This window comes from Hyperolius riggenbachi, chromosome 12 (genome assembly GCF_040937935.1).
Source record: "Hyperolius riggenbachi isolate aHypRig1 chromosome 12, aHypRig1.pri, whole genome shotgun sequence".
Lineage (NCBI taxonomy): Eukaryota > Metazoa > Chordata > Amphibia > Anura > Hyperoliidae > Hyperolius > Hyperolius riggenbachi.
In genome coordinates this window covers 161,401,096-161,424,540 of record NC_090657.1, presented here as the reverse complement: position 1 = coordinate 161,424,540, position 23,445 = coordinate 161,401,096, and the positions used below count along the sequence as shown (strand labels likewise).

The following is a 23,445-nucleotide window of genomic DNA, read 5'->3' as shown; positions in this document are numbered from 1 at the left end:
CGTATGTGTGCCTCTGCATGCTATCCAATACAGTTCTTTACTGAAGCCATTTGTGTGTCGTCTCCATTTGTGCTATTGTATTGTGGTTGTGCAGGAGTGGTGTACCTGCAGGAGGTGAGCACCGGCACGGAGGTCTAGCTATAGGCCTAGAAGGTGTGTGACGGGTGAATATTGAAAGATTAACAGTGTCAATTTGCTGTCCCATCAAAATAACACAATACACAGCCATAAATATCTAAACCGCTGGCAACAAAAGTGAGAACACCCCTAAGTACACAATGTCACAATTCTGCTTAAAGTGTGACTATTTTGTGTGCCCGCCATTATTTTCCAGCACTGCCGTAACTCTATATGACATGGAGGTCACTAGAACTTCAGCGGTTGCCACTGGAATCCTCTTCCACTCCTCCATGATGAAGCTGGTTGATGTTGGAGACCTTACGCTCCTCCAACTTCCAACTGAGGAGGTCCCACAGATATTTGCAAACATTTTATAAAAAGACTGAAAACAGAAAAAAGGGTGATATAACATCACAGGTCCACAAGCCGTTCTTGCAAAACATCTTTCAATGACCCACTAACTCCAGTTATTATCTAAGCAAAAGAGCTTATCTGAGCTCCCCGACTTCAGAGAGCTCTGTCTTCTGAATCTTATTATTTCAAGTGTCTGTCACTGTATTTTGTTTTTTTCTGCAGAGTAAAGTTCAAAAGTTCACTAGCCTGCTCTGTGAAATCATTTAGAATGCTGAGTGTAGTGTGTAAATTGCAAATATTAGAGAATGATGCAATGTTATAAAAAAAAAAAATGTACTGTAACTGAAACTAAAAATATGAAACTATTTCTTTGCTACTAATGTTCTATTAATTATCCGTACTACACATACAATTCATTATATCATTTTTTTTTTTTTGCTTCAGCATCACTTTAAAGGGAAGATCCACGCGGAATTGTTTAAAAAAATAAAAATACTAATCCACTTACCTGAGGCTTCCTCCAGCCCGTGGCAGACAGGACGTGCCCTCGACGCCGTTCCGGAGGTTCCCGGTCTTCTCCGGTGGCTCACCCGACCTAGCCAGGCCGGCATCCTGGTCGGGCTCTTGTGCGCTCCAACGTGCGTCTCACGCAGTGGCGCTGACGTCATCGGACCTGCGCAGAACTACTGCGCTTGCGCAGTACAGCCTGGAGGACGTCCGATGATGTCAGCGCGACCGAGTGAGACGCACGTTGGAGCGCACAAGAGCCCGACCTGGAAGCCGGCCTGGCCAGGTCGGGTGAGCCACCGGAGAAGACCAGGAGCCTCCGGAGCGGCGTCGAGGGCACGTCCTGCCTGCCACGGGCTGGAGGAAGCCCCAGGTAAGTGGATTAGTATTGTTATTTCTCCGTGAACCCTCCCTGTAAAAGGTGGCAAAAACAAATGCATGTCGAAAACTTTTACAGGATAAAAATAAATAAGATATAGTTTAATCAAAGTCCTAGTTTCCTTCCTTTTCACATGATTTTCATATTTAATGCAGCCTTTCCAGAGAAATTCCCTTTGGAAGAGTCAGTCATAAGACCCAGACTTCTGCACAAAGTGTAGAATTGCCAGCAGAATGGGAGTTTCTTCCTCTGCACAGAGCTATCACCTGACCCCTCCCACCCCATCCTCTTTTGCCTCTGGGTGAGCAGGGTCAGCTCTGTGTCAATAGGAAGACTGGCTGGTGCCCTATCCCATCTCCGTCCTCTAAATACTTCCTGTTGGGGATGATGCGATAGGGGGCGGAGTCTGGACTGCTCACACAATGCTATTCAGTCTAGCCAAGCAGTTAGTCACATTATCACAAGACGTCACCATAGCAAACCCAGCCGGCCGGGTCAAGAGCCAGAAATAGAGCTTTAAATCATGTATATGTTACGGCCAGAACCCGAAGTGTGGCCACTTCGCGTTCTGGCCAGCCACTTCGGGTTCTGGCTGGCCAATGTGCGAAGTGGCCACAGCGCAGTGGCCAATGTTAGAAATGTAATGTTTACGCCGTCTCGCTGCGGCCAAATTGATGACAACTTGCTTAATGTAATGAAATATAGCCGGCGGCAATGTAATAGATGAAGCTGCCGGCTTTCGCACTGCCTCTCTCCTCTCCCCCCCTTCCTCTCTCCTCTCCCCGCCTCCCATACAATATACGTAGCAGCCGGGGACATGCAGTCGGAGAGTCGTTCGTCGCAGCAGGGCAGCAGAGCGGGGAGGCTGCAGACATTGCTTCTGCCAGCACCCGCTCTGCAGGAACGGCAGGACTCCCCTGCCGCGACGAACGACTCTCGGGACACGCATGTCCCCGCCGGCTGCTACTTATTGTATGGGAGCCGGGGGGGGGGGGGGGGGGGGTGATAGAGGAGAGAGGCAGTGCGAAAGCTGGCGGCTTCATCTATTACATTGCCGCCGGCTATATTTCATTAAATTAAGCAAGTTGTCATCAATTTGGCCGATGCGGCCACTTCGCACATTGGCCGGCCAGAACCCGAAGTGGCCGGCCAGAACTAGAAGTGGCCACACTTCGGGTTCTGGCCGTAACATATACAGCAATTTAAAAATAGTTTTCATTTTTTATCAGTTCCCCGGATTAAAGCATAAGATAAGTGTTCAGAGACTGGCTACTGTGGGTTATTGCACTTTACACACAACTCTCTGCCTTACTGATGTATTTCTACAGCATGGAATATAATATCAGGACCAGGATGAGAGGTGTGTGTAATCATGTGACTCCTGAATCCACCAATCTTCCGATTTTAATCCAGAATCCCCTTTTCTAATTTAGTGTAGGTCCCTCTTGTGTCACTAAAACAGTTTTGGTTCATTGAGGCATGACTTCTACAAGACCTCTAAAGGTCTATCATGTTTCTTTTTTTTGTTCAGTCACTATCCAGTCATGTCTGACTCTTTGCAACCATATGGAGAACAGCACTCTAGGCCTCTATCCTCTACTGACTCTCCAAGCTCATGTTCGTTGCCTCTCAAAGCTTGTCCAGGAGGGCAGGGAACGTTGCCAACCCTTTTCAGGACTAGTTAGAGGCCTCCCATGCCGGTATTACTTCATGTCCCCTGGAACCTCCCTACCCTATGCCTGATCAAACCACTCCCTCCTGAAAACATAACCCCTTGAGCCCCCCCCCCCCCCCCCCCCGCCAAGAGACCCCAACCATCCACCTCAAGACTGCTAACCCACATCATGCCCTCCCCACCTCTGTGTATGCCTAGCTTGTTTAATAAAGACACAGGTGCACTTGCGTTGATGATTTTCATTGCATCAACATGCCCTGTGTTTTTGCCCCTACTTAAAGGCATTAAGACGCATGAGTTCTTTTTTTTATTTTATATGGAAGCAGACATGTTGTTAACATCCAGTGCTTTCAAATGGGATTATATGCCATTGGCAGTCATGTGACACAGGGGAGAGATCAGATTACAATTTGTGATTAGACACAAATGAGGGGGAATTAAACAGGCTAAACTCTCTAAATACAAACAGGGTGCATTTCTCTATGTTTTACTTCTGTCATGTGCAAGAGTTTACGTCCACTTCATGGGTTGGGGTACCTGGTATGTATGGCCACTCAGTCATGCTCTGAATGGTGTAAACACTGTTAAAAAAGTGTTTCTGATATTGCGTGGAACACAATAGTGCATTATAAGTGCATTATTGATCCCTGGACAATAAAGAGGTGATTAAATGGCCTTATATCAGCAATGTACTTATCCTTTAACACTGACAGAGACATGACTGGGAGTATGATAAGGGAGGGGGGAAGTTCAAATGTACAAGGAAATTACAATGTTCAAACATCATGTGTACGCAGGTACTTATGGAATCAGCTACTATGTAAACAGTGACTCTGCACTGTTCTGATAGGCTGAATAGCCATCTATGCCACATTCTATGTTTATTCATATTCAAGGGTGCCATCTACTGGCTGACTGCTAGCATTGCTCTAAAACAAAATAAATGTAACACTGAAGTAAACTTTTATTCTGCATTATTAAAATATTACATTGAGGGATAAACTTTATTGGCTGTACTCTAAAAGATTATTGTCTCTCTGCTGTAAAAGATAAGCAACAGCATAAAAACCTTAAAAGAAAATCATTTATTTGCTGATTCAAATCCTGCAATAAATCTGCAGCGTGTCTACTTCCATTCATGGGAGCAGACATATTGTTAACATCCTGTGTTTTAACAATTAGCTGCTCTGTGGCAGCCAGCTGAGAGATCAAATTACAGTTGTGATTAGTCAAAGATTAGGGGGATTAGACAGACTAAACTCTCTAAATATATACAGGGGGCATTTCTGTTTTCCTTCTGTCCTGCCCTGTGCAAGAGTTCAGGTCTACTTTAACCCCTTGCCGACCGCCCACAACCGATGGGTGGCGGCAAAGTGGACGCCGAAAGGACCGCAATACGCCCATGGGCGTTGCGTCCTTTCGGCATGGTGGGAGAACGATCGCGTCACTGGTGAAGCGCGTTTTTCCCGGGAAACTGGCTCCACCCACCCGCGACGACAACCCGCCGGCCGTTCGGAAGCGCCGGCGGGTTGTTAACCCCACGATCGCCGCTACAAGTGTATAATACACTTTGTAATGTATACAAAGTGTATTATACAGGCTGCCTCCTGCCCTGGTGGTCCCAGTGTACGCGGAACCACCAGGGCAGGCTGCAGCCACCCTAGTCTGCACCCAAGCACACTGATTTCCCCCCCTCACCCCCTGATCGCCCACAGCACCCCTCAGACCCCCCCTGCCCACCCCCCAGACCACTGTTTGCACCCAATCACCCCCCTAATCACCCATCAATCACTCCCTGTCACTATCTGTCAACGCTATTTTTTTTTATGCCCTAAACTGCCCCCTGCTCCCTCCTGATCACCCACCCACCCCTCAGATTCTCCCCAGACCCCATTTTAGAAAGAAGACAACCCAAGGTATTCTGTTAGGGGTAAAAAAAAAATCTTCTATGAACTCACCATACTCCTAACAAAACACCTTGTGGTGTTGTCTTTCTAAAATGGGGTCACTTGTGGGGTTCCTAAACTGCCCTGGCATTTTAGGGGCCCTAAATCGTGAGGCGTAGTCTTGAAACCAAATGTCTCAAAACGACCTGTGAAATCCTAAAGGTACTCATTGGACTTTGGGCCCCTTAGCGCAGTTAGGGTGCAAAAAAGTGCCACACGTGGTATCACTGTACTCAGGAGAAGTAGTATAATGTGTTTTGGGGTGTATTTTTACACATACCCATGCTGGGTGGGAGAAATCTCTCTGTAAATGAACAATTGTGTGTAAAAAAAATCAAAACATTGTCATTTACAGAGATATTTCTCCCACCCAGCATGGGTATGTGTAAAAATACACCCCAAAACACATTACACTACTTCTCCTGAGTACGGCAATACCACATGTGTGGCACTTTTTTGCAGCCTAACTGCGCTAAGGGGGCCAAAGTCCAATGAGCACCTTTAGGCTTTATAGGGGTGCTTACAATTTAGCACCCCCCCAAAATGCCAGGACAGTAAACACACCCCACAAATGACCTCATTTTGGAAAGTAGACACTTCAAGGTATTCAGAGAGGGGCATAGTGAGTCCGTGGCAGTTTTAATTTTTTTTGTCACAAGTTAGCAGAAATGGAAACTTTTTTTTTTCTTTTTTTTTTTTTTTGTCTCAAAGTGTCATTTTCCGCTAAGGCCCGGTTCACACTTGCGGTGGCCCTCCGGAATCGCCGTGCCGGAGCCGCACCGCCTGCAGAACGGACGGAACGGACGCACGGCATAGCAATTAAAGCCTATGCGTCCGTTCACATGGGTCCGTTCTGCAGAACCGGAGCCGGACCGGAGCCGGACCGGATCCGGACTCCGTTCCAACATGCGCTATTTTTTCCTCCGGCTCCTCCGGCAGCCGTATCCGGGGCGGAGCCGGACTGCACCATCCGGCCAATACACACCAATGGGAACCGGAGGCCGCACAACACACTGGCTGAGAAATCCGGATGTTCTACCCCACTTCCTATGCGGATTATTGCGGCGATATTGGATGGGGACACATGGGGAAGCATTTTGGAGTGGAGCAGCACAGCTGGATCCGGATCCGGAGATGTTGGCAGCATGTCGCAGGTGGAGGTGAGTGCTAAGCAGCAGAGGGCCTGATTCCACAGGTCCCCCTTCTGCTGACCTCCCAGACCCCAACTTTTTTTTTGTTTTTTTAGGTACTTTTGCCAAACGGATCCGGATTGCATCCTGATGACCACCTGATGCAACCTGACCGGATCCGGATCGGATCCGGATCAGAACCGTACGGTTCCGATCCGGATCCGGTCCGGATCCGGTCAGGTTATCCGGTCCGTTTGGCACACAACCGCTAATGTGAACCGGGCCTAACTTGTGACAAAAAATAAAATTTTCTATGAACTCACCATGCCTCTCAGTGAATACTTTTGGGATGTCTTCTTTCCAAAATGGGGTCATTTGGGTGGTATTTATACTATCCTGGAATTTTAGCACCTCATGAAACATGACAGGTGGTCAGAAAAGTCAGAGATGCTTCAAAATGGGAAAATTCACTTTTTGCACCATAGTTTGTAAACGCTATAACTTTTACCCAAACCAATAAATATACACTGAATGTTTTTTTTTGTTTTTTTTATCAAAGACATGTAGCACAATAAATTTGGACAAAAATGTATACAGAAATTTTACTTTATTTGACAAATTTTATCACAGAAAGTTAAAAAAAAATCATTTTTTTTGACAAAATTCATGTCTTTTTTGATGAATATAATAAAAAGTAAAACTCGCAGCAGCAATCAAATAGCACCAAAAGAAAGCTGTATTAGTGACAAGAAAAGGAGGGAAAATTCATTTAGATGGTAAGTTGTATGACCGAGCAATAAACCGTGAAAGCTGCAGTGGTCTGAATGGAAAAAAAGGCTCTGGTAGAAAGACTGTGGTCCTCAAGTGGTTAAGGTCTTCCACAGCGAACTCCGTTTTCACGTATTTTCAAGTGCATGTTTCGCCTTGATTTTCGCTGTACAATCGGAAGGTGTGACTGCATTTCCCCAAAGTGGAAAAAAAAAGTGGAAAGTTTTTTTTGAAATGTGAGATCGCATAGCCAATTGCATAGCACTGCATTTGCTATGTGAGTTTCATGTGCTTCAATTTAATTAACGGCTAGTTCACACTGGGCGCTTTAGTAGCATTTTGCTGATCGCCGGCGATCAGCAAAAAGCTGTTTTTTCACTGTACGGGAAAGTGATTTAGGAGTGATTGAGTTTTGTGATTCTATAACAGTGAAATGCAATGCAATCGCTCCAAAAAGGCTGCATGCACCATCAGCAAATTGGTAATCACTGGCGATAACTACAATGTGAACACTACCATTGACTTGCATCAGCAGCAACATTTTGCTGATCGCCAGTGATCAGCAAAACGCTGAAAAATCACCCAGTGTGATCTAGCCCTAACCCTAAAGCAAATACAGGCAAACTGCAGCACGCTCTACCTTTGCGATTGGGCCCCAAAAAAAACGAATTGCACCACTCTGTGCAAGGCTACGTATTATGTTACTCACAGGGCCCTTGCGAACGGAAAAACGCATGCACTTTGAAAAGTTTATCGAAGCGCATGCAGTGTGGAAAGCCCTAAGGCCCACTCCAACCAGTGAATGGTTTACCTGGGTCATGTGCAATGTCAGTGAGCAAGGACTCCGTGAATACACCACCTGTCAGCTGCTCTCTTGCAACGCTGGGCTCTAGTTAGTGCTTGGCATCGGTGGTAGACAGGTGCCCCCCCCCCATGGAGTCACATCTGAGTGTGGCTACAGCCGTGCTCAGATGCAACATGCGCGGTTCTTTGCTACAGGGTAAGGGCCTGTACACACTGAAAAACGCAAGCAAAATCGCAAGCGCATGCGTTTTTAAAGTGCCTGTAGTTTTAAAAACGCATGCGCTTTTGCCTGCGTTTTTTGTGCGTTTGCGTTTTTCTTGTAATTGCTGATTGGCTAAAGAATCCTTTGTTTTTTTTTTAGTTTACATTTCAACAGGAATCAGGAGATTGCAGAGTCTTCTGGGATACTGACTTCTGAAAAACGCAGGCAAAAACGCAAGCGCACGTTTTTAATGCGTTTTTCATGCGCTGCGTTTAAAAAAGCGCAGCAGGCACTGCGATTGCGTTTTTCTAAAAACGCATCGCACCAGTGTGTACAAGTCATCACGATTTTCATTCTTTTTCAAAAGACCTTGCGTTTTTAAAAACGCAACGCAAGCGCAGCAGTGTGTACAGGCCCTAACACCACTGCATGTAAGGGCTGACACGCACGGTGCTACAACTGTTGCCATTCAGCTGCATTTTAACAGCACTTGTGGGCGACAGCCAGGACGCTGAACCACTCAGCGAGTGCACAATTCAGCTTACTGTCTAAAAGAAGGCTTAGTGTGGTGCGCAGCAGTCAGACTTTCCCACCTGACTAACATGTATACAATTAAACAAATTAGAATTATAAACTGAACAGGCAAGAATACGGAGATTATAGCTAATTATATACCAATCTCCTTGCTGAATGCAGACTTCAAGGTCTATGCAAAACTCTTAGCCAATAGGCTTATGAAGGTCTCACCAAACCTCCTAGCTGCTGACCAAGTTGGGTTTACAACTGGCAGACCAGACGGGACCAGACGAATTATAAATATAATTAAACATATAGAACTCTCTGGAAGGCCTTCTCTGCTTCTCTCCTTAGATGCAGAGAAGGCCTTCGACAGATTCCATTGGGGATTTCTGGAAAAAACACTGAAAACATTTGGACTGCAGGGTAACATCTTAAGAGCAATACTTTCCCTCTACTCTCTCCCAACAGTAGCAGAAAAATTAAGGTCCAACCCCAAAATCCAAGGAATTGATATAAGTGGCACACCACATTCCATAAGCTTATTTGCGGACAATGTCATCCTTTCTCTAGCAGACCCCCTTAATTCTTTAGACCAAACTATCAAAATACTAGACGAGTTCTCGACAGTTTCACTATACAAACTAAATCATACCAAATCTAACCTCATGGGCATTAACATACCTGCCTCTATCAAGGAGAAAATTGTCCGCAAATACCCTTTCCCTTGGGCTCCACAATCTCTTCAATTTTTAGGAATCCAGCTTCTTTCTACTCCCACAAATATTATACGTGTTTCACACCATCCATATCCCCCTGAAGACGTCTTTCTTGACTGATGCCAATAAAATTATTAACCAATATATAGATGGCAAGGCAAAAACCCAGAATAGTCTATAATATCATGACTCTCCCTAAAAACTGGGGCGGCATGGGGCTTCCATGCCTAAAATCATTATTTAGCTGCAAACTTAGAACCAATAAAATATTGGTGGTCCCTACCTACAGACAAAACCTGGCGGCCCACCCGAGAGACTTTCTTTTGGTCATAGCCTTAGGGTACAAACCCAAAACATTCCCTTACCCCACATATTAGATGCAATTACAGGGAACCTTAACTGAGAGGGATATGGATGTTTCCTTTTAAACAATACCAGCTGCATGTCAGTCCTGCTGATCTCTTTGGCAGCAGTAGTAGCTGAATCACACACCTAAAACAAGCATGCAGCTAATCCAATCTGACTTCAGTCAGAGCACCTGATCTGCATGCTTGTTGAGGGGCTGTGGCTAAAAGTATTAGAGACACAGGATCAGCAGGAGAGTCAGGCAACTGTTATTGCAGTGGTTTGCAAAAGTATTCAACCCTTTTGAAGTTTTCCACATTTTGTCATATTACTACCACAAACATGAATCAATTTCATTGGAATTCCACGTGATAGACCAATACAACGTGGTGAGAAGTGGAACGAAAATTATACATGATTCCAAACATTTTTTTTTTTTACAAATAAATAACTGCAAAGTGGTGTGTGCGTAATTATTCAGCCCCCTTTGGTCTGAGTGCAGTCAGTTGCCCATAGACATTTCCTGATGAGTGCTAATGACTAAATAAAGTGCACCTGTGTGTAATCTAGAGTCAGTACAAATACAGCTGCTCTGTGACGGCCTCAGAGGTTGTCTAAGAGAATATTGGGAGCAACAACACCATGAAGTTCACAGAACACACCACAGGTCAGGGATAAAGTTATTGAGAAATGTAAAACAGGATAAGGCTACAAAAAGATTTCCAAAGCCTTGAACATCCCACGGAGCACTGTTCAAGCGATCATTCAGAAATGGAAGGAGTACCAAGACAAGACAAACCTACCAAGACAAGGCCGTCCACCTAAACTCACAGGCCGAACAAGAAGAGCTCTGATCAGAAATGCAGTCAAGAGGCCCATGGTGACTCTGGACGAGCTTCCGAGATCTACAGCTCAGGTGGGGGAATCTGTCCATAGGACAACTATTAGTCGTGCACTGCACAAAGTTGGCCTTTATGGAAGAGTGGCAAGAAGAAACAGAAAAGCATAAGAAGTCCTGTTTGCAGTTTGCCACAAGCCGTGTGGGGGACACAGCAAACATGTGGAAGAAGGTGCTCTGGTCAAATGAGACCAAAATAGAACTTTTTGGCCAAAATGCAAAACGCTATGTGTGGCAGAAAACTAACACTGCACATCACTCTGAACACACCATCCCCACTGTCAAATATGGTGGTGGCAGCATCATGCACGGGGGGTGCTTCTCTTCAGCAGGGACAGGGAAGCTGGTCAGAGTTGATGGGAAGATGGATGGAGCCAAATACAGGGCAATCTTGGAAGAAAATGTCTTGGAGTATGCAAAAGATTTGAGACTGGGGCGGAGGTTCACCTTCCAGCAGGACAACGACCCTAAACATAAAGTCAGGGCAACAATGGAATGGTTTAAAGGGGAACTGAAGAGAGAGGTATATGGAGGCTATCATGTTTATTTCCTTTTAGACAATACCAGTTGCCTGGCAGCCCTGCTGATCCTCTGCCTCTAATACTATTAGCCATAGCCCCTGAACAAGCATGCAGCAGATCAGGTGTTTCAGTGGTTCAGACTTATAAGTCTGATCTGACAAGACTAGCTGCATGCTTGTTTCTGGTTTTAATCAGATACTACTGCAGATAAATAGACCAGCAGGGCTGCCAGGCAACTGGTATTGATTAAAAGGAAACAAACATGACAGCCTCCATATACCTCTCTCTTCAGTTCCCCTTTAAAACAAAACATATCCATGTGTTAGAATGGCCCAGTCAAAGTCCAGATCTAAATCCAATCGAGAATCTGCGGCAAGATCTGAAAACTGTTGTCCACAAACGCTGTCCATCTAATCTGACTGAGCTGGAGCTGTTTTGCAAAGAAGAATGGGCAAGGATTTCAGTCTCTAGATGTGCAAAGCTGGTAGAGACATACACTAAAAGACTGGCAGCTGTAATTGCAGCAAAAGGTGGTTCTACAAATTATTGACTCAGGGGGCTCAATAATTACGAACACACACTACTTTTTTTTAAAAATGTATGGAATCATGTATGATTTTCGTTCCACCTCTCACGTGTACACCACTTTGTATTGGTCTTTCAAGTGGAATTCCAATAAAATTGATTCATGTTTGTGGCAGTAATATGACAAAATGTGAAAAACTTCAAGGGGGCCGAATACTTTTGCAAACCACTGTATTTTAAAAGGAAAAATCCATATCCTTCTCAGTTTAGGTTCCATTTAAGGCATGGGAACACTATATTAAACACCCAACCAACAAAATTTCAATCTCTCAAGTTAAAATCTCACTCACTACCCTTACAATTATATTAATGACATTATTAGGAACAAAAGGTTCCTCTCCTCTGCTAACCTACAAGCCAAGTTCACCCTACCCGATAATCAAATATTCTCGCAGTGGTCCTCAAACTACGGCCCAGATGTGGCCCACTGCACCTTTAAATATCGGTGGCTTGCATGTAGAATAGCAGTGCTAGAACCACCCGTCTAAATACTGTAGAAACCAGCAAGTAGTCATTCCCTGGCTTCCAATCCAATTCTGCCTCAGGTGACACTGCTGTCCAACTGGACGGCAGGTTGTCACTTGGGAATGCTTCACTGTCTGGTGCACAAAGACGTTCTTTGGGTGCTGCATAACTGAATGGCTGCTGCTGGGAGGTCTCCTCCGGGCATGATTGCGGAGAATCAATACCTTGATTCAATGCAATATTTTTCATCATTGTTTTATGTATGTTTCGGCAGTCTGAAGTATGTTGACCCGGTCCTTCCCCGAAAAAGTTTGGGGATCCCTGCTATAGAGTCACCCACACCATGAAGGAAACAATCTCCAAATTCCCTACCTTACCAGATTCCCTACTGACCTACCTCAATTGTAAATTGCCTATCAAAGGAGTGATCTCCTTGAGGTATAACCTACTTCTTCCCTATCATCAAAAAACATTGTCCAAATATATTAAAACCTGGTCAGTCGACTTAGGTATGGCTCTCGATGTTCAGCAAACCCCACAAGGAACCCGCACTCTTCTCAAATTATTTCGCTCAAATTGTCACTGGGAACTACACCAAAAGATACTAACCAAGTGGTACCTGACCCCTAGACGCCTTGCTTCCTTCTCATCAGCCAGTTCACCTGTTTGCTGGAAATGTAATCAATCCATCGGCACTCTACTCCATATGCTCTGGGAATGCCCAGTTGTAGCGAGATTATGGACTAAAGTCCAAAACTTTTTACAAAGTATAGTACCTCATACCTTTACTCTTACTCCTGCCCTTGATCTACTCCTTTCTGGCATCAATAATATTCAACCACACTTACATTCCATAACCTGCCATATTTTAATGTCCGCCTTACAACTTATTACGTATAATTGGAAGTCCTCGAATGATCTCCATTTTACTCAAGTTCTATCCAATACCAAATCTAATCTTATACTTGAATATAATATTGGAAGCAGGTCAATGGATATATGTAATCACTTTGCTTTACCGAAAACCCTGGCCGAAGCAGTAGTAGACACTATTGAAGACCTCTCATAACCCCATAACCGTTTCTCTGGAATTATACCGTCAATTGTTAACCACTTCTCACCATGCCTTCCTTCCATGACAGGACATACCCTCCCACATCATCTCCTGGGATCAAGTTAAGTTATGTTAAACCCAGTTCAGAGCTTGTTGTTCTAATCTTTTTGTTAATGTGCACCGTGGAGTAGCATTGTTAATCGTTTCAATGAGTCGACCTATATATTCCGAAGCGAATAATGTAAAACAATAAGCACTTTTATTCATTATATTATTTTTACTATAACTTGCCTTGCCCTTTCCCAATATATGCCACAAACCTACCCTAACCCTCATTTCATCTCTTAGCTTCTCTCTAGTCCCTCAACCCATTTCCTGAACGTAACTCCTTCATAACACTCCCAAACCTTCACAACAACCGTGACCTCACACCTAAACTGACAAAAAAAACCTTAAATGATCCCTAACACTACCCTACTGACCAACTTAAAACCTCTATTAACTTAAAACCTTCGAACAAACCTGTGAGCAGAGGGCGATAAGATTTATATACTTACCTGAGTAGTGGGAGGAGTCTGGATGGTCCAGAGAAGAAGGGATAAGATTTAGATACTTACCTGAGTAGTGGGAGGAGTTTGGATGGTCCAGAGAAGAAGGTATAAGATTTAGATACTTACCTGAGTAGTGGGAACCTTCTTGATGGTTGTGAGAAAACGCGGAAAAGCCGCCGCCTGTGCCAAGAGCAAGGCGGCTGACTCCGCGTCCAACGCGGCGGTTTGCACGCATAGACATGCGTCTGGTAGTATGGTGGAATGCGGAAAAGCCGCCGCATGTCCTGACAGCAAAGCGGCTGTTTCCGCGTCCAACACGGCGGTTTGCATGCAGCAGCGTGCGCTTGGTGTGGCTGGGTCTGTTAGTGCACATAGGCAGATGGAGAGCTACGCGCACGCGGGCCTGAACTCAGGACCTTTATACCAGCAGGGGAAGTGCTGAGAAGCATATTCAACAAGCCCTTCTCAAATGTGTTTAGAAGGTCGTAGCGCAGGAACGATGAGCTGTTGGAGGATAAGGGAAGCCCCTGGAGCAGGCTTCCCCCCTAATGAAGTAAGTATCTAAATCTTATTGCCCTCTGCTCTTGACCACCCAGACTCCTCCCACTACTGAGGTAAGTACCTAAATCTTATCGCCCTCTGCTCTGGACCACCCAGACTCCTCCCGCTACTGAGGTACATACGGACCACCCAGACTCCTCCCACTACTGAGGTAAGCACCTAAATCTTATTGCCCTCTGCTCTTGACCACCCAGACTCCTCCCACTACTGAGGTAAGTACCTAAATCTTATCGCCCTCTGCTCTGGACCACCCAGACTCCTCCCGCTACTGAGGTACATACGGACCACCCAGACTCCTCCCACTACTGAGGTAAGCACCTAAATCTTATCGCCCTCTGCTCTAGACCACTCAGACTCCTCCCACTACTGAGATATGTGGCTAATTTAACCTTAAAAATCTGTTCCAAGTACACTGCAAACATAAATTCCACTCATTAAAACTTTTCAATACATGTATCAGGGCTGTTCAAATGCTTTTGTAATTTATTGTTGATAAGTACCTTTCCATTAATTGCCATGATGCATTTCAGTAGTACAAAAGTCATTATGACACTTTATATTATTAAAAAAAATGCCTTTTTAATTCTATTTGCCTTTCTATTTCAGCTTGCTGTGAGCTGTGGATATCTTAAAGTGCCTCTACACTGCTATAGCAATGTAAAATCTGTAGTTTGTAGTGCTCTGAACACCGGCAGCCCAGCTGGAAGCAGAATGCATTGCAGCTCCAGAGTAGCCTCAGATATGAAAACCAACACATTTTATGCTGGGTACACGCTATTAAGGTTAACAGAAATTGATCAGAAAATGCTCGGAAATCGATTGGAAAGCAAATCGGACATGTTGGAAATAATCGATCTGACAGTAAATCGGCCAGAAAATCTCATCGTGTGTACCCAGCATTATACTTGCTTTTCTGGCAGGAAGGCTGAGCTGTACCTGTGACTGTCCTCTGCAGATACAACCAAGATTACAAACGGGCGTAGCAATAGGGGTTGCAGAGGTAGCGACCGCATCGGGCCCTGGGGCCTGAGGGGCCCCATAGGGCCCTCCCTCAACTACACAGTATTAGCTCTCTATTGGTCCTGTGCTCATAATAATCACTTCTATAGATACTTTAAATTGTGGTAATCATTAACAAACTGTTTACCATCCCCTTCTTGCACCTCTAACACTGTAGGTGTTATTGGCAGGTTTTGGTGCACCGTATCAATTGTTATGTATAGAGTGCTTGGGGCCCCATTGTAAACTTTGCATCGGGGCCCACAGCTCCTTAGCTACGCCACTGGTTACAAATTTCAAGTAATAGGGTTTGGAACCACTAGGACGATTTTGCCAGCGCTTTGGATCGCCAACAATCACCAGCGATTCCAAAAAAACCCCCTATGTATCTAAATGGTGGGGAATTCACTAGTGTGATTGTGATTAGGGCTAATCGCAATCGCAGGACATGCAGCATTTCCAGCACGTTTGCGCTCAACGCTATGTATGGAAATTCTGCAAAATCATTTTGAATAGCAATTTTGCAGCAATTTTGGGGGAGTTGGAAATTTTAAATAAAGTTATTTATACTAACTGAGTGTCCCGATGTCCATCTTCTATCTGTAGCACCGCACCCTAGCAGAAGAGGTCCCGGGTGCTTCTCTGATTGGTCCTAGGGAAGCACCTATGACCTCTTCCTTTAGGGGGGCTATGGATCAAAGCCGGACATCAGGACACCTGGTAAGAATAAAGTTTATTTAAAGACGAACTATGGCGAAACATTTTAAAATTTAAATTTATGCGCACATAGACAAATAAGAAGTAAGTTTTTTTCAAATTAAAATGAATTATAAATTATTTTTCTCCTATATTGCTGTCAATTACAGTAGGTAGTAGAAATCTAACAGAAGTGATAGGTTTTGGACTAGTCCATCTCTTCATAGGTGATTCTCAGCAAGGCTTTTATTCTTTATAAAGATATTCCCTACAAAGGATTTAAACAAAGATGCTGTCCAGCCTCCCTGCTCCCTACACAGTTTTTTGGCAGTTGGACAGAGCAACTGCCATTCACTAAGTGCTTTTGAAAATAAATAAATCCCTCGAGAATCCCCTATGAAAAGATGGACTAGTCCAAAACCTGTCACTTCTGTCAGATTTCTACTACCTAATGTAAGTGACAGCAACATAAGAGAAAAGCAATTAATGGCTCATTTTACTCTGGGAAAAACGTACATCTTGTTTGTATATGTTTGCACATATTTTAAATTTTACAATTTTTCGCCATAGTGCGCCTTTAAAAAAAAAATGAAACCCTCCCCTTACTGTACAGCTCTTCTAGCTGTACCAAAATGCGAGCGCAATCACACTAGCGCTGCACACAGTGATAGTGTGATTTAAAAGCACTGCAACGATTCCTAGTGGGATCCAGCACTAACAGAAATGTACCACCCTCCCCCTAACGATGTGACTGCGTAGTCTGGAGTCCTCCTTTAAGAAATAACACTGTTAAAGGTACAGGGTGGCTAACACCTTTTCGGAGCAGCAACAAGCTTTCAGCGCCTGATCTGTAAATCTCAGGAATAATCACAAAGCATGGGACCGCGCATCTGGACTACAAACATCCCCTCAGCCCAGAGGATTTCCACACATCTCAGAGTTCCCATTCTCCTGTTCAAAGACCACTTCCATTAGATTTACAGCTGTTCTAAAGCCGCAGAATCTGAGAGAATCTACCAATTATGTCACAGAGAGAGCCTGGGAGCCAGAAACATCTCTCCCAATGAGGAGGGCCACATATCTTCCCGCTACATCAAAGGGGAGGCAGACGAGAGGTGGGGATGAGGTCCATCAGGCAGACTTCTGGAGAATAATGTCCTCACAGACACCGGCTTTCTATAAACTCCACCTGCCTTTCATTAGGCTTTTAAAACCCATTAAATTGCAAAAAGAAAAAAAAAACAACACAAAACGGTCCCAGTTTGTTTGGCTTGTAGCAGAAGATTTGGAATTAGCCAAGACTTCGGGCTTCAAGATAATCTTTGCAGCCCAACTACTGGATAGCCTTATACTACCTGAGTTTCCCACACATGTATACAGGGACATGCAGGGAGGAAAGGAGAGTGTTGGCTTCTATGGGTCTCTGTAGTCCTCATACAGACAGTCCATCCACCTGAAAACAATATTGAATCACGTCAGCCACCAGGCAAAGCAGGAAGTTTTGAAGCAGGAAGACACATGAGGAAATAATAGTTTGAAAAAGACCTACGTTAAAACTTTTCAAAGTATCGTGGCTGCTCAAATGTTTTTGCAGTTTATTGTCATTAAAAATTACCTTTCCAATTCAGTCTGCATCCAGGTATGCATTTTCAAAAATATCGGTCTGCATTCAGGTATGCATTTTCAAAAATAAGTCCAAGAGCCATTATTTTTCTACACAGTGTTGCACTAGTATTCTCTACACATAGCCCAGTGCAGCTTTCCTTTTCTTGTATGAGTTATTGGCTTGGCTGTACAGATCAGGAACAACTGTTGCAGCAGTGGCTGGATGGTGTAATGGTTAAGGGCTCTGCCTCTGACGCAGGCGACCAGGGTATGAATCTCGGCTCTGCCTGTTCAGTAAGCCAGCACCTATTCAGTAGGAGACCTTAGGCAAGTCTCCCTTACACTGCTACTGCCTATAGAGCGTGTCCTAGTGGCTGCAGCTCTGGCGCTTTGAGTCCGCCAGGAGAAAAGCGCGATATAAATGTTATTTGTCTTGTCTATTTTCCTCACCTGCATAAAATGAGCTCAGTACAGGGGAAGCAGAAAACTTAAAAAGAGCCCGAGGTAGGCTAAAAAAAAAAAAAAAGTAGGCTACCTGATCCGCAGGGTTTAGCAAAAAACGCGGCTCCCGTGGGCCACAATGGCCCACTTTCACTTGCGTGGCCCCTGGGTCACGGTACTGCACTGAGAGACTCTTATAGCGTGCAGGGAGGCGGGGATCATCAGGAGGCGCGCCCAGCGGGAGAGAGCTGCCCAATGGCAGCTCAGGAAACCCTGTAGGAACGCCTCTGGCGGGGATTTTAAACAGGGAATTCCTCTCCCCTGTTTACCTCCGAGTTAGCAACAAATCTGGTCTCTAAACTCGGCAGGCTATAGCCTGGCGGGGGAGTTGTAGAGAGCGGCGGTTGGGGGACACAGAGCCATGTCATTAGGCAGAGAACATGGCTCTGTGTCTAATCTGCCCCCCCCCCCCCCCCCCCCGAAGATCCACCTCGGGTTAACTTTAAAGCTTTGAGTGGGGGAAGGGGCAATTAGGGTTAGGCATGGGGGAGTGGTTAAGGTTAGGCATCAGTGGAGGGAGGGGTCAGTGTAAGAATATAGTTATGTTTAGCTTTAGTAGAATAATGGTATTTCTTACTAATATTTTATTATCATAATTTGTACTGTGAGTAGAATATTGTTACAATTTTCGGCATTCTATTATTGGCCTTTCCAGGTGCCCCTTTTTGATGTACACCACATCAGTAAATAACAGTTTGAAAAAGACCTTTATATTGTGTCAAAATCACTTGTGGAACCTTTCAGGCAGGTTTCACACTAGTCTCAATTGTACGCAGATCACTGGAAACCTCATGCATGTCTATTGGCCAATCACATCTGTTCATTTTCTGTTTTAAAATCTTTGTTTCATCTGCGGCACAAAAATGCATGCGGCTAGCATTCACTGTATCTCAATGGAAACGCATATTTACTGTTTTTTGAATGCACCTTTTGCAAGTGTTATGTAAATTATGCCTGATAATGTGTTTTTAAAATGGAAAGTAAACCACCTATTGGCCCAAACACTGCAAGCAAGATCCTGGCGATTCACCTGCACTAATCAAGCAGAACGATGTTGTGTCTCCCTGCTCTGACACTAAACATTTATTCTGCGTTGATCAAGCTCATGTGAACTTTAGCCGATTCTTTTACGATTGACCAATATTTTCCATCCTGCTCGAGTTTGTCTATTCTGGCAGATATTGGCCAATTTCTATCAATCAAACAGAATGAAACACAATCAACAGTGGCTTAACTAAGGAGCTTGGGGCCCCAGTGCGGGTCTACATGAGAGCCCAAAGCATACCACTTGATATGGAGCCCCCAAACCTTCCAAGGACAGCTGCAATGTCAGGTGTAATCAGGGTAAGGAAACAGTTTGTTAACCCTCCTGGTGGTTTGCTAAAAAATCGCCACGGGGCAGCAAATCTTTTTTTTTTTTTTTTCATGTAGCGAGACAAAGTCTCGCTACATGATAGCCGCTGCTCAGCGGCATCCCCCCCCAGCCCCTCCGATCGCCGCCGGCGATCGGCGATCAGGAGATCCCGTTCAAAGAACGGGATTTCCTGGAGGGCTTCCCCCGTCGCCATGGCGACGGGACGGGATGACGTCACCGACGTCGTGACGTCAAAGGGGATTCCTATCCACCCCATAGAGCTGCCTGGCACTGATTGGCCAGGCAGCGCACGGGGTCTGGGGAGGGGGGGGGGGGCGGCTGCGGCGCGACGGATCGGCGGGTAGCGGCGGCGATCGGGCACTGCACGCAGCTAGCAAAGTGCTAGCTGCGTGCAGCAAAAAAAAAATTATGCAAATCGGCCCAGCGGGGCCTGAGCGGTGCCTTCCGGCGGCATAGCCCGAGCTCAGCTCGGGCTTACCGCCAGGAAGGTTAACCCCCCTGGCGGTAAGCCCGACCTGTGTTCGGGCTCCGCTTTGTGTGCTGAAAGCGGTGAGCCCGAACACAGGTCGGGCTGGCTAAATACATGCTGCGCAGTGTCTCTCTGGGTCCCGCGCGCTGATCGCGCTGCACAGCGGGACCCAGGCTTCTCCCTCCCGGCCGCCGGAGTCCCCATTACCTGGCTGATCTTCCGGGGACCCGGCGGCCTATCAGTGGCATGGAGCGGCGTACATGCGTGACGTTGTGCGGCAGCGTGGGATCATGGGGGAAGGAGGGAGGGAGTCAGGGAAAAAAAAAAAAACAATAAATGACTGTGATTGGACACAGGGGGTAGGGAGGGAGAAGTAACACAGAGTCAAATATAATAAACAATGTGATTGGCCACAGGGGGAGGGAGAGGAAAAAAAATAAAAATGACACAAATTATCTGATTGGCCACATGGGTAGGGAGGCAGAAATGAAAACAAAAAAAAATGACAAGTGATCTGATTGGCCACAAGTAGCATTGAATTGAATACAAGTTAGTTTGTATTCAATTCAATGTTGCCATTTGCTCTCTGGAGACCGTGGCTGCTGGCTGTTTGATCTGTGAGTTGCTGATTGATTGATTACTGATTATTGGATACCCGTTACTGATTTTTGCCTGGATTTTTGACTATTCTCTTTGCCTTCTCCCTGCACTGATTTTGCCTGGACTTTGATTGATTTACTGTGTACCGATTTTTGCCTGGATTTTGACAACTCTCTGCCTGCCGTTTTCTGCCTGTAGTTTGCTATGGCGTCCGCTTCAAGAAGGCAGCTCGCTGCGGAATCGCTGGTGGAGTTGGAGGACAGCGATTTGCAGTCACTGGCGGACTCAAGCGACAGTGACGCACCTGGGGACCTCTCATCCGACCCAGGTAGCGACAGCGAGAGTGATTCCATCACCACGGATGTTAGCGATGTCCGGGTCTGGTGCCCCGTTGACCTTTCTCAGGCACCGCCACCGCCCCCCCGTTTTCCTTTTACTGGGGAGCCTGGCCTGAAGAAAGTGTGTGAGCACAACCCCCTGGCCTACCTGCAGCTCTTCTTTGATGAGGCCGTTATTGAGAAGATTGTGGAGGAGACTAATCGTTATGCCTCCCAACAACTGGCTGCTCCACGACGCCCCTTCTCAAGAAGCAGGACCTGGGAGCCGGTCACCAAAGAAGATATTTGGCTATTTTTGGGACTTATCATTCTGCAGGGGGTGGTGGGGAAGCCCCTGCAGAAGTGGTATTGGACCACCAACAAAATGATAGCGACCCCGTTCTTTGGTACGGTGATGAGCGAGTACCGGTTTTCGCTCATCATGAAATTTCTCCATTTCGCCAATAACGACACCTTTGAGGAGTCCACTCACCCTGCTCCCAAACTGAAAAAAATCTGGGAAGTGTACGAGATGGTGGTGGAGAACTTCAGGACCACGTATGTTCCAGAGCGGGATATATCCGTGGATGAGAGCCTGATGGCTTACAAGGGGAGGCTGAGCTGGCTGCAATTTATAGCTTCTAAGCGGGCCCGCTTTGGAATCAAATCTTATATGTTGTGTGAGTCTTCAACCGGGTACATCTGGAATACAGTTTTGTACACCGGAAAGGGAACAAAGTTCAATCCCCGGTTCAGCGACTACGGAGTGGCGACAAGTTCCGTTTTATCACTTGCTGAGCCGTTACTGGACAAGGGATATTGTGTCACCACGGACAATTTTTATTCTTCCCCGGAACTCTTTGAGATCCTCATAAAGCGTCGCACTGATGCCTACGGCACAGTTAGGCCGAACAGGCGGGAGATGCCTACATCTTTTGGGAAGCAGAAATTGAAACCAGGGGACATAGCTGCTTGGCAGAAAGGAAAGATGCTGGCTCTCCGCTGGCGGGATAAAAAAGACGTTTGTCTCCTTTCCACAGTCCACGACACCTCCACTGTTCCCACCAAAACGAGAGCAGGAAAGGAAATACAGAAGCCGCAGGTTGTGGTGGACTACAACCAAACAATGGGTGGAGTGGACAGAGCGGACCAAGCAGTGACATTTTATCCCGCAGTCCGCAAGCAGCAGAAGAAATACTATAAAAAGATATTCCGACATCTTCTGGAGCAGTCTCTGTGGAATTCTTATATACTCTACAAGCAGCGCAGTGAAAGGCCAATTACTCACGCGGACTACATATGGAGGATGTGCGAGTGTATCTGTTTGCGGTACCAGACTGCCACAGATGCCAGAACTGGGCGACGTGCCTCCTATGTCGTTAACCCGGAGCGACTCACTGGCCGGCACTTCCCGGAGCACATACCTCCCACCGCCAAAAAAAACACACCAACCAGGACATGTGTGGTGTGCTGCTCGAAGACCGATGAGAGGGGCAAAAAAGTCAGGAAGGAGTCGCGCATCTACTGCCCTGACTGCAATGTTGGACTCTGTGCTGCTCCCTGCTTTAAAACTTATCATACACGGGAGGTGTACTAAGTATACATGTACATAATGTGTATAATTATCTTCTTGCTGCCTTATTTGTACAGTTTTCCTATTTTTTCAGTTTATTGATAAATTTTATTATTTCAGCAAATTTGTGTTCCAGTCTTTTATTTATATGCAGAATGTCTACCAGGCCTCTATTCTGATATATTTTGGTGAGTTAAGACTTAAGAATTGGAGGTCTAAAATTCTTGAAAAAAAAATGTACCGCTTTTGACTCCTAATTCCAGACAGAAATGAACCGCCAGGGAGGTTAAAGGACCACTACTGCAAAAAAAAAAGTAGGCAGTTAAAGAGACTCTGTAACACAAAAAAAGTTCCCCTGGGGTGTACTCACCTCGGGAGGGGGAAGCCTCAGAGTCCCAATGAGGCTTCCCCCTCCCCTGTAGCTGAAGGCAGTCCAGCGCTGGCTCCCCTGAAGTGTCCCACAATCCTGGCTTGACAAGCCTGATAAGGCTTGGTATATTTACCTTCCCTGGCTCCACTAGGGGCACACTGTTGCGGCTCTCCGCACGGAGATAGGCGGAAATAGCTGATCTCCGTCGGGTCCGCTCTACTACGCAGGCGCAGGAGACTTGCGCCTGCGCAGTAGAGCAGCCCGACAGCGATCGGCTATTTCCGCCTAATGCGCCTGCGCTGGAGCCGGAAAGGTAAATATTTACATCCTCACTGTTCGGAGGGGCACAACAAGACCGCCGTGGGACACAGGAGGACGGGGGAAGCCTCGATAGGATCCGAAAGCTTCCCCAACCCGAGGTGAATACTCCCCAGGGAAACTTTTTTTAGTTACAGGTTTTCTTTAAAATCTGACAGAACCAACAGGTTATGGGCCAGTACATCTCCTCATGGGGGATTCTCAGGGTTTTCTTTGCTTTCAACAGCATTTCCTGAACAGCAGTTTAACTGCCAAAATAGTTAGATACCAGCCAACCTCCCTGCTCACTATTTCGTCAGTTAGACTTTGCAACTGCTGTTCAAAACAAACAAACAAAAAATCTGAGAATCCCCCATGAGGAGATGGACTGGCCCAAATCGGTTCTGTCACATTTTAACTGCCTACTTCTTTCACAACAGTGGTCTTTTAAGGATTACCACTATGCAATGCACATATAGAGATGTTCATTACCTGCATAGAGGACCCCTAGTGTGCCCCTCTGGTCCAGAGGCCATGGTGCAG

At 45.8% G+C, this 23,445-nt stretch overlaps 2 protein-coding genes across 40 annotated transcripts in view; one reads left to right on the top strand and one right to left on the bottom strand.

Annotated features, from left to right (window-relative positions):
- GATA5 (GATA binding protein 5) overlaps window positions 1–23,445 on the bottom strand; it is a 2,064,317-nt gene that overhangs the window by 340,217 nt on the left and 1,700,655 nt on the right. The gene's annotated exons all lie outside the window — the stretch shown is intronic.
- On the top strand, window positions 20,550–22,259 carry LOC137541007 (piggyBac transposable element-derived protein 4-like). Its single transcript, XM_068262159.1, has one exon. The coding sequence runs from the start codon at window positions 20,550–20,552 to the stop codon at window positions 22,257–22,259; it is 1,710 nt and encodes a 569-aa protein (XP_068118260.1).

Bases quoted from the DNA above. Each gene is read 5' to 3' on its own strand.
- LOC137541007 (XM_068262159.1), top strand. From the start codon at position 20,550: ATGGCGTCCGCTTCAAGAAGGCAGCTCGCTGCGGAATCGCTGGTGGAG.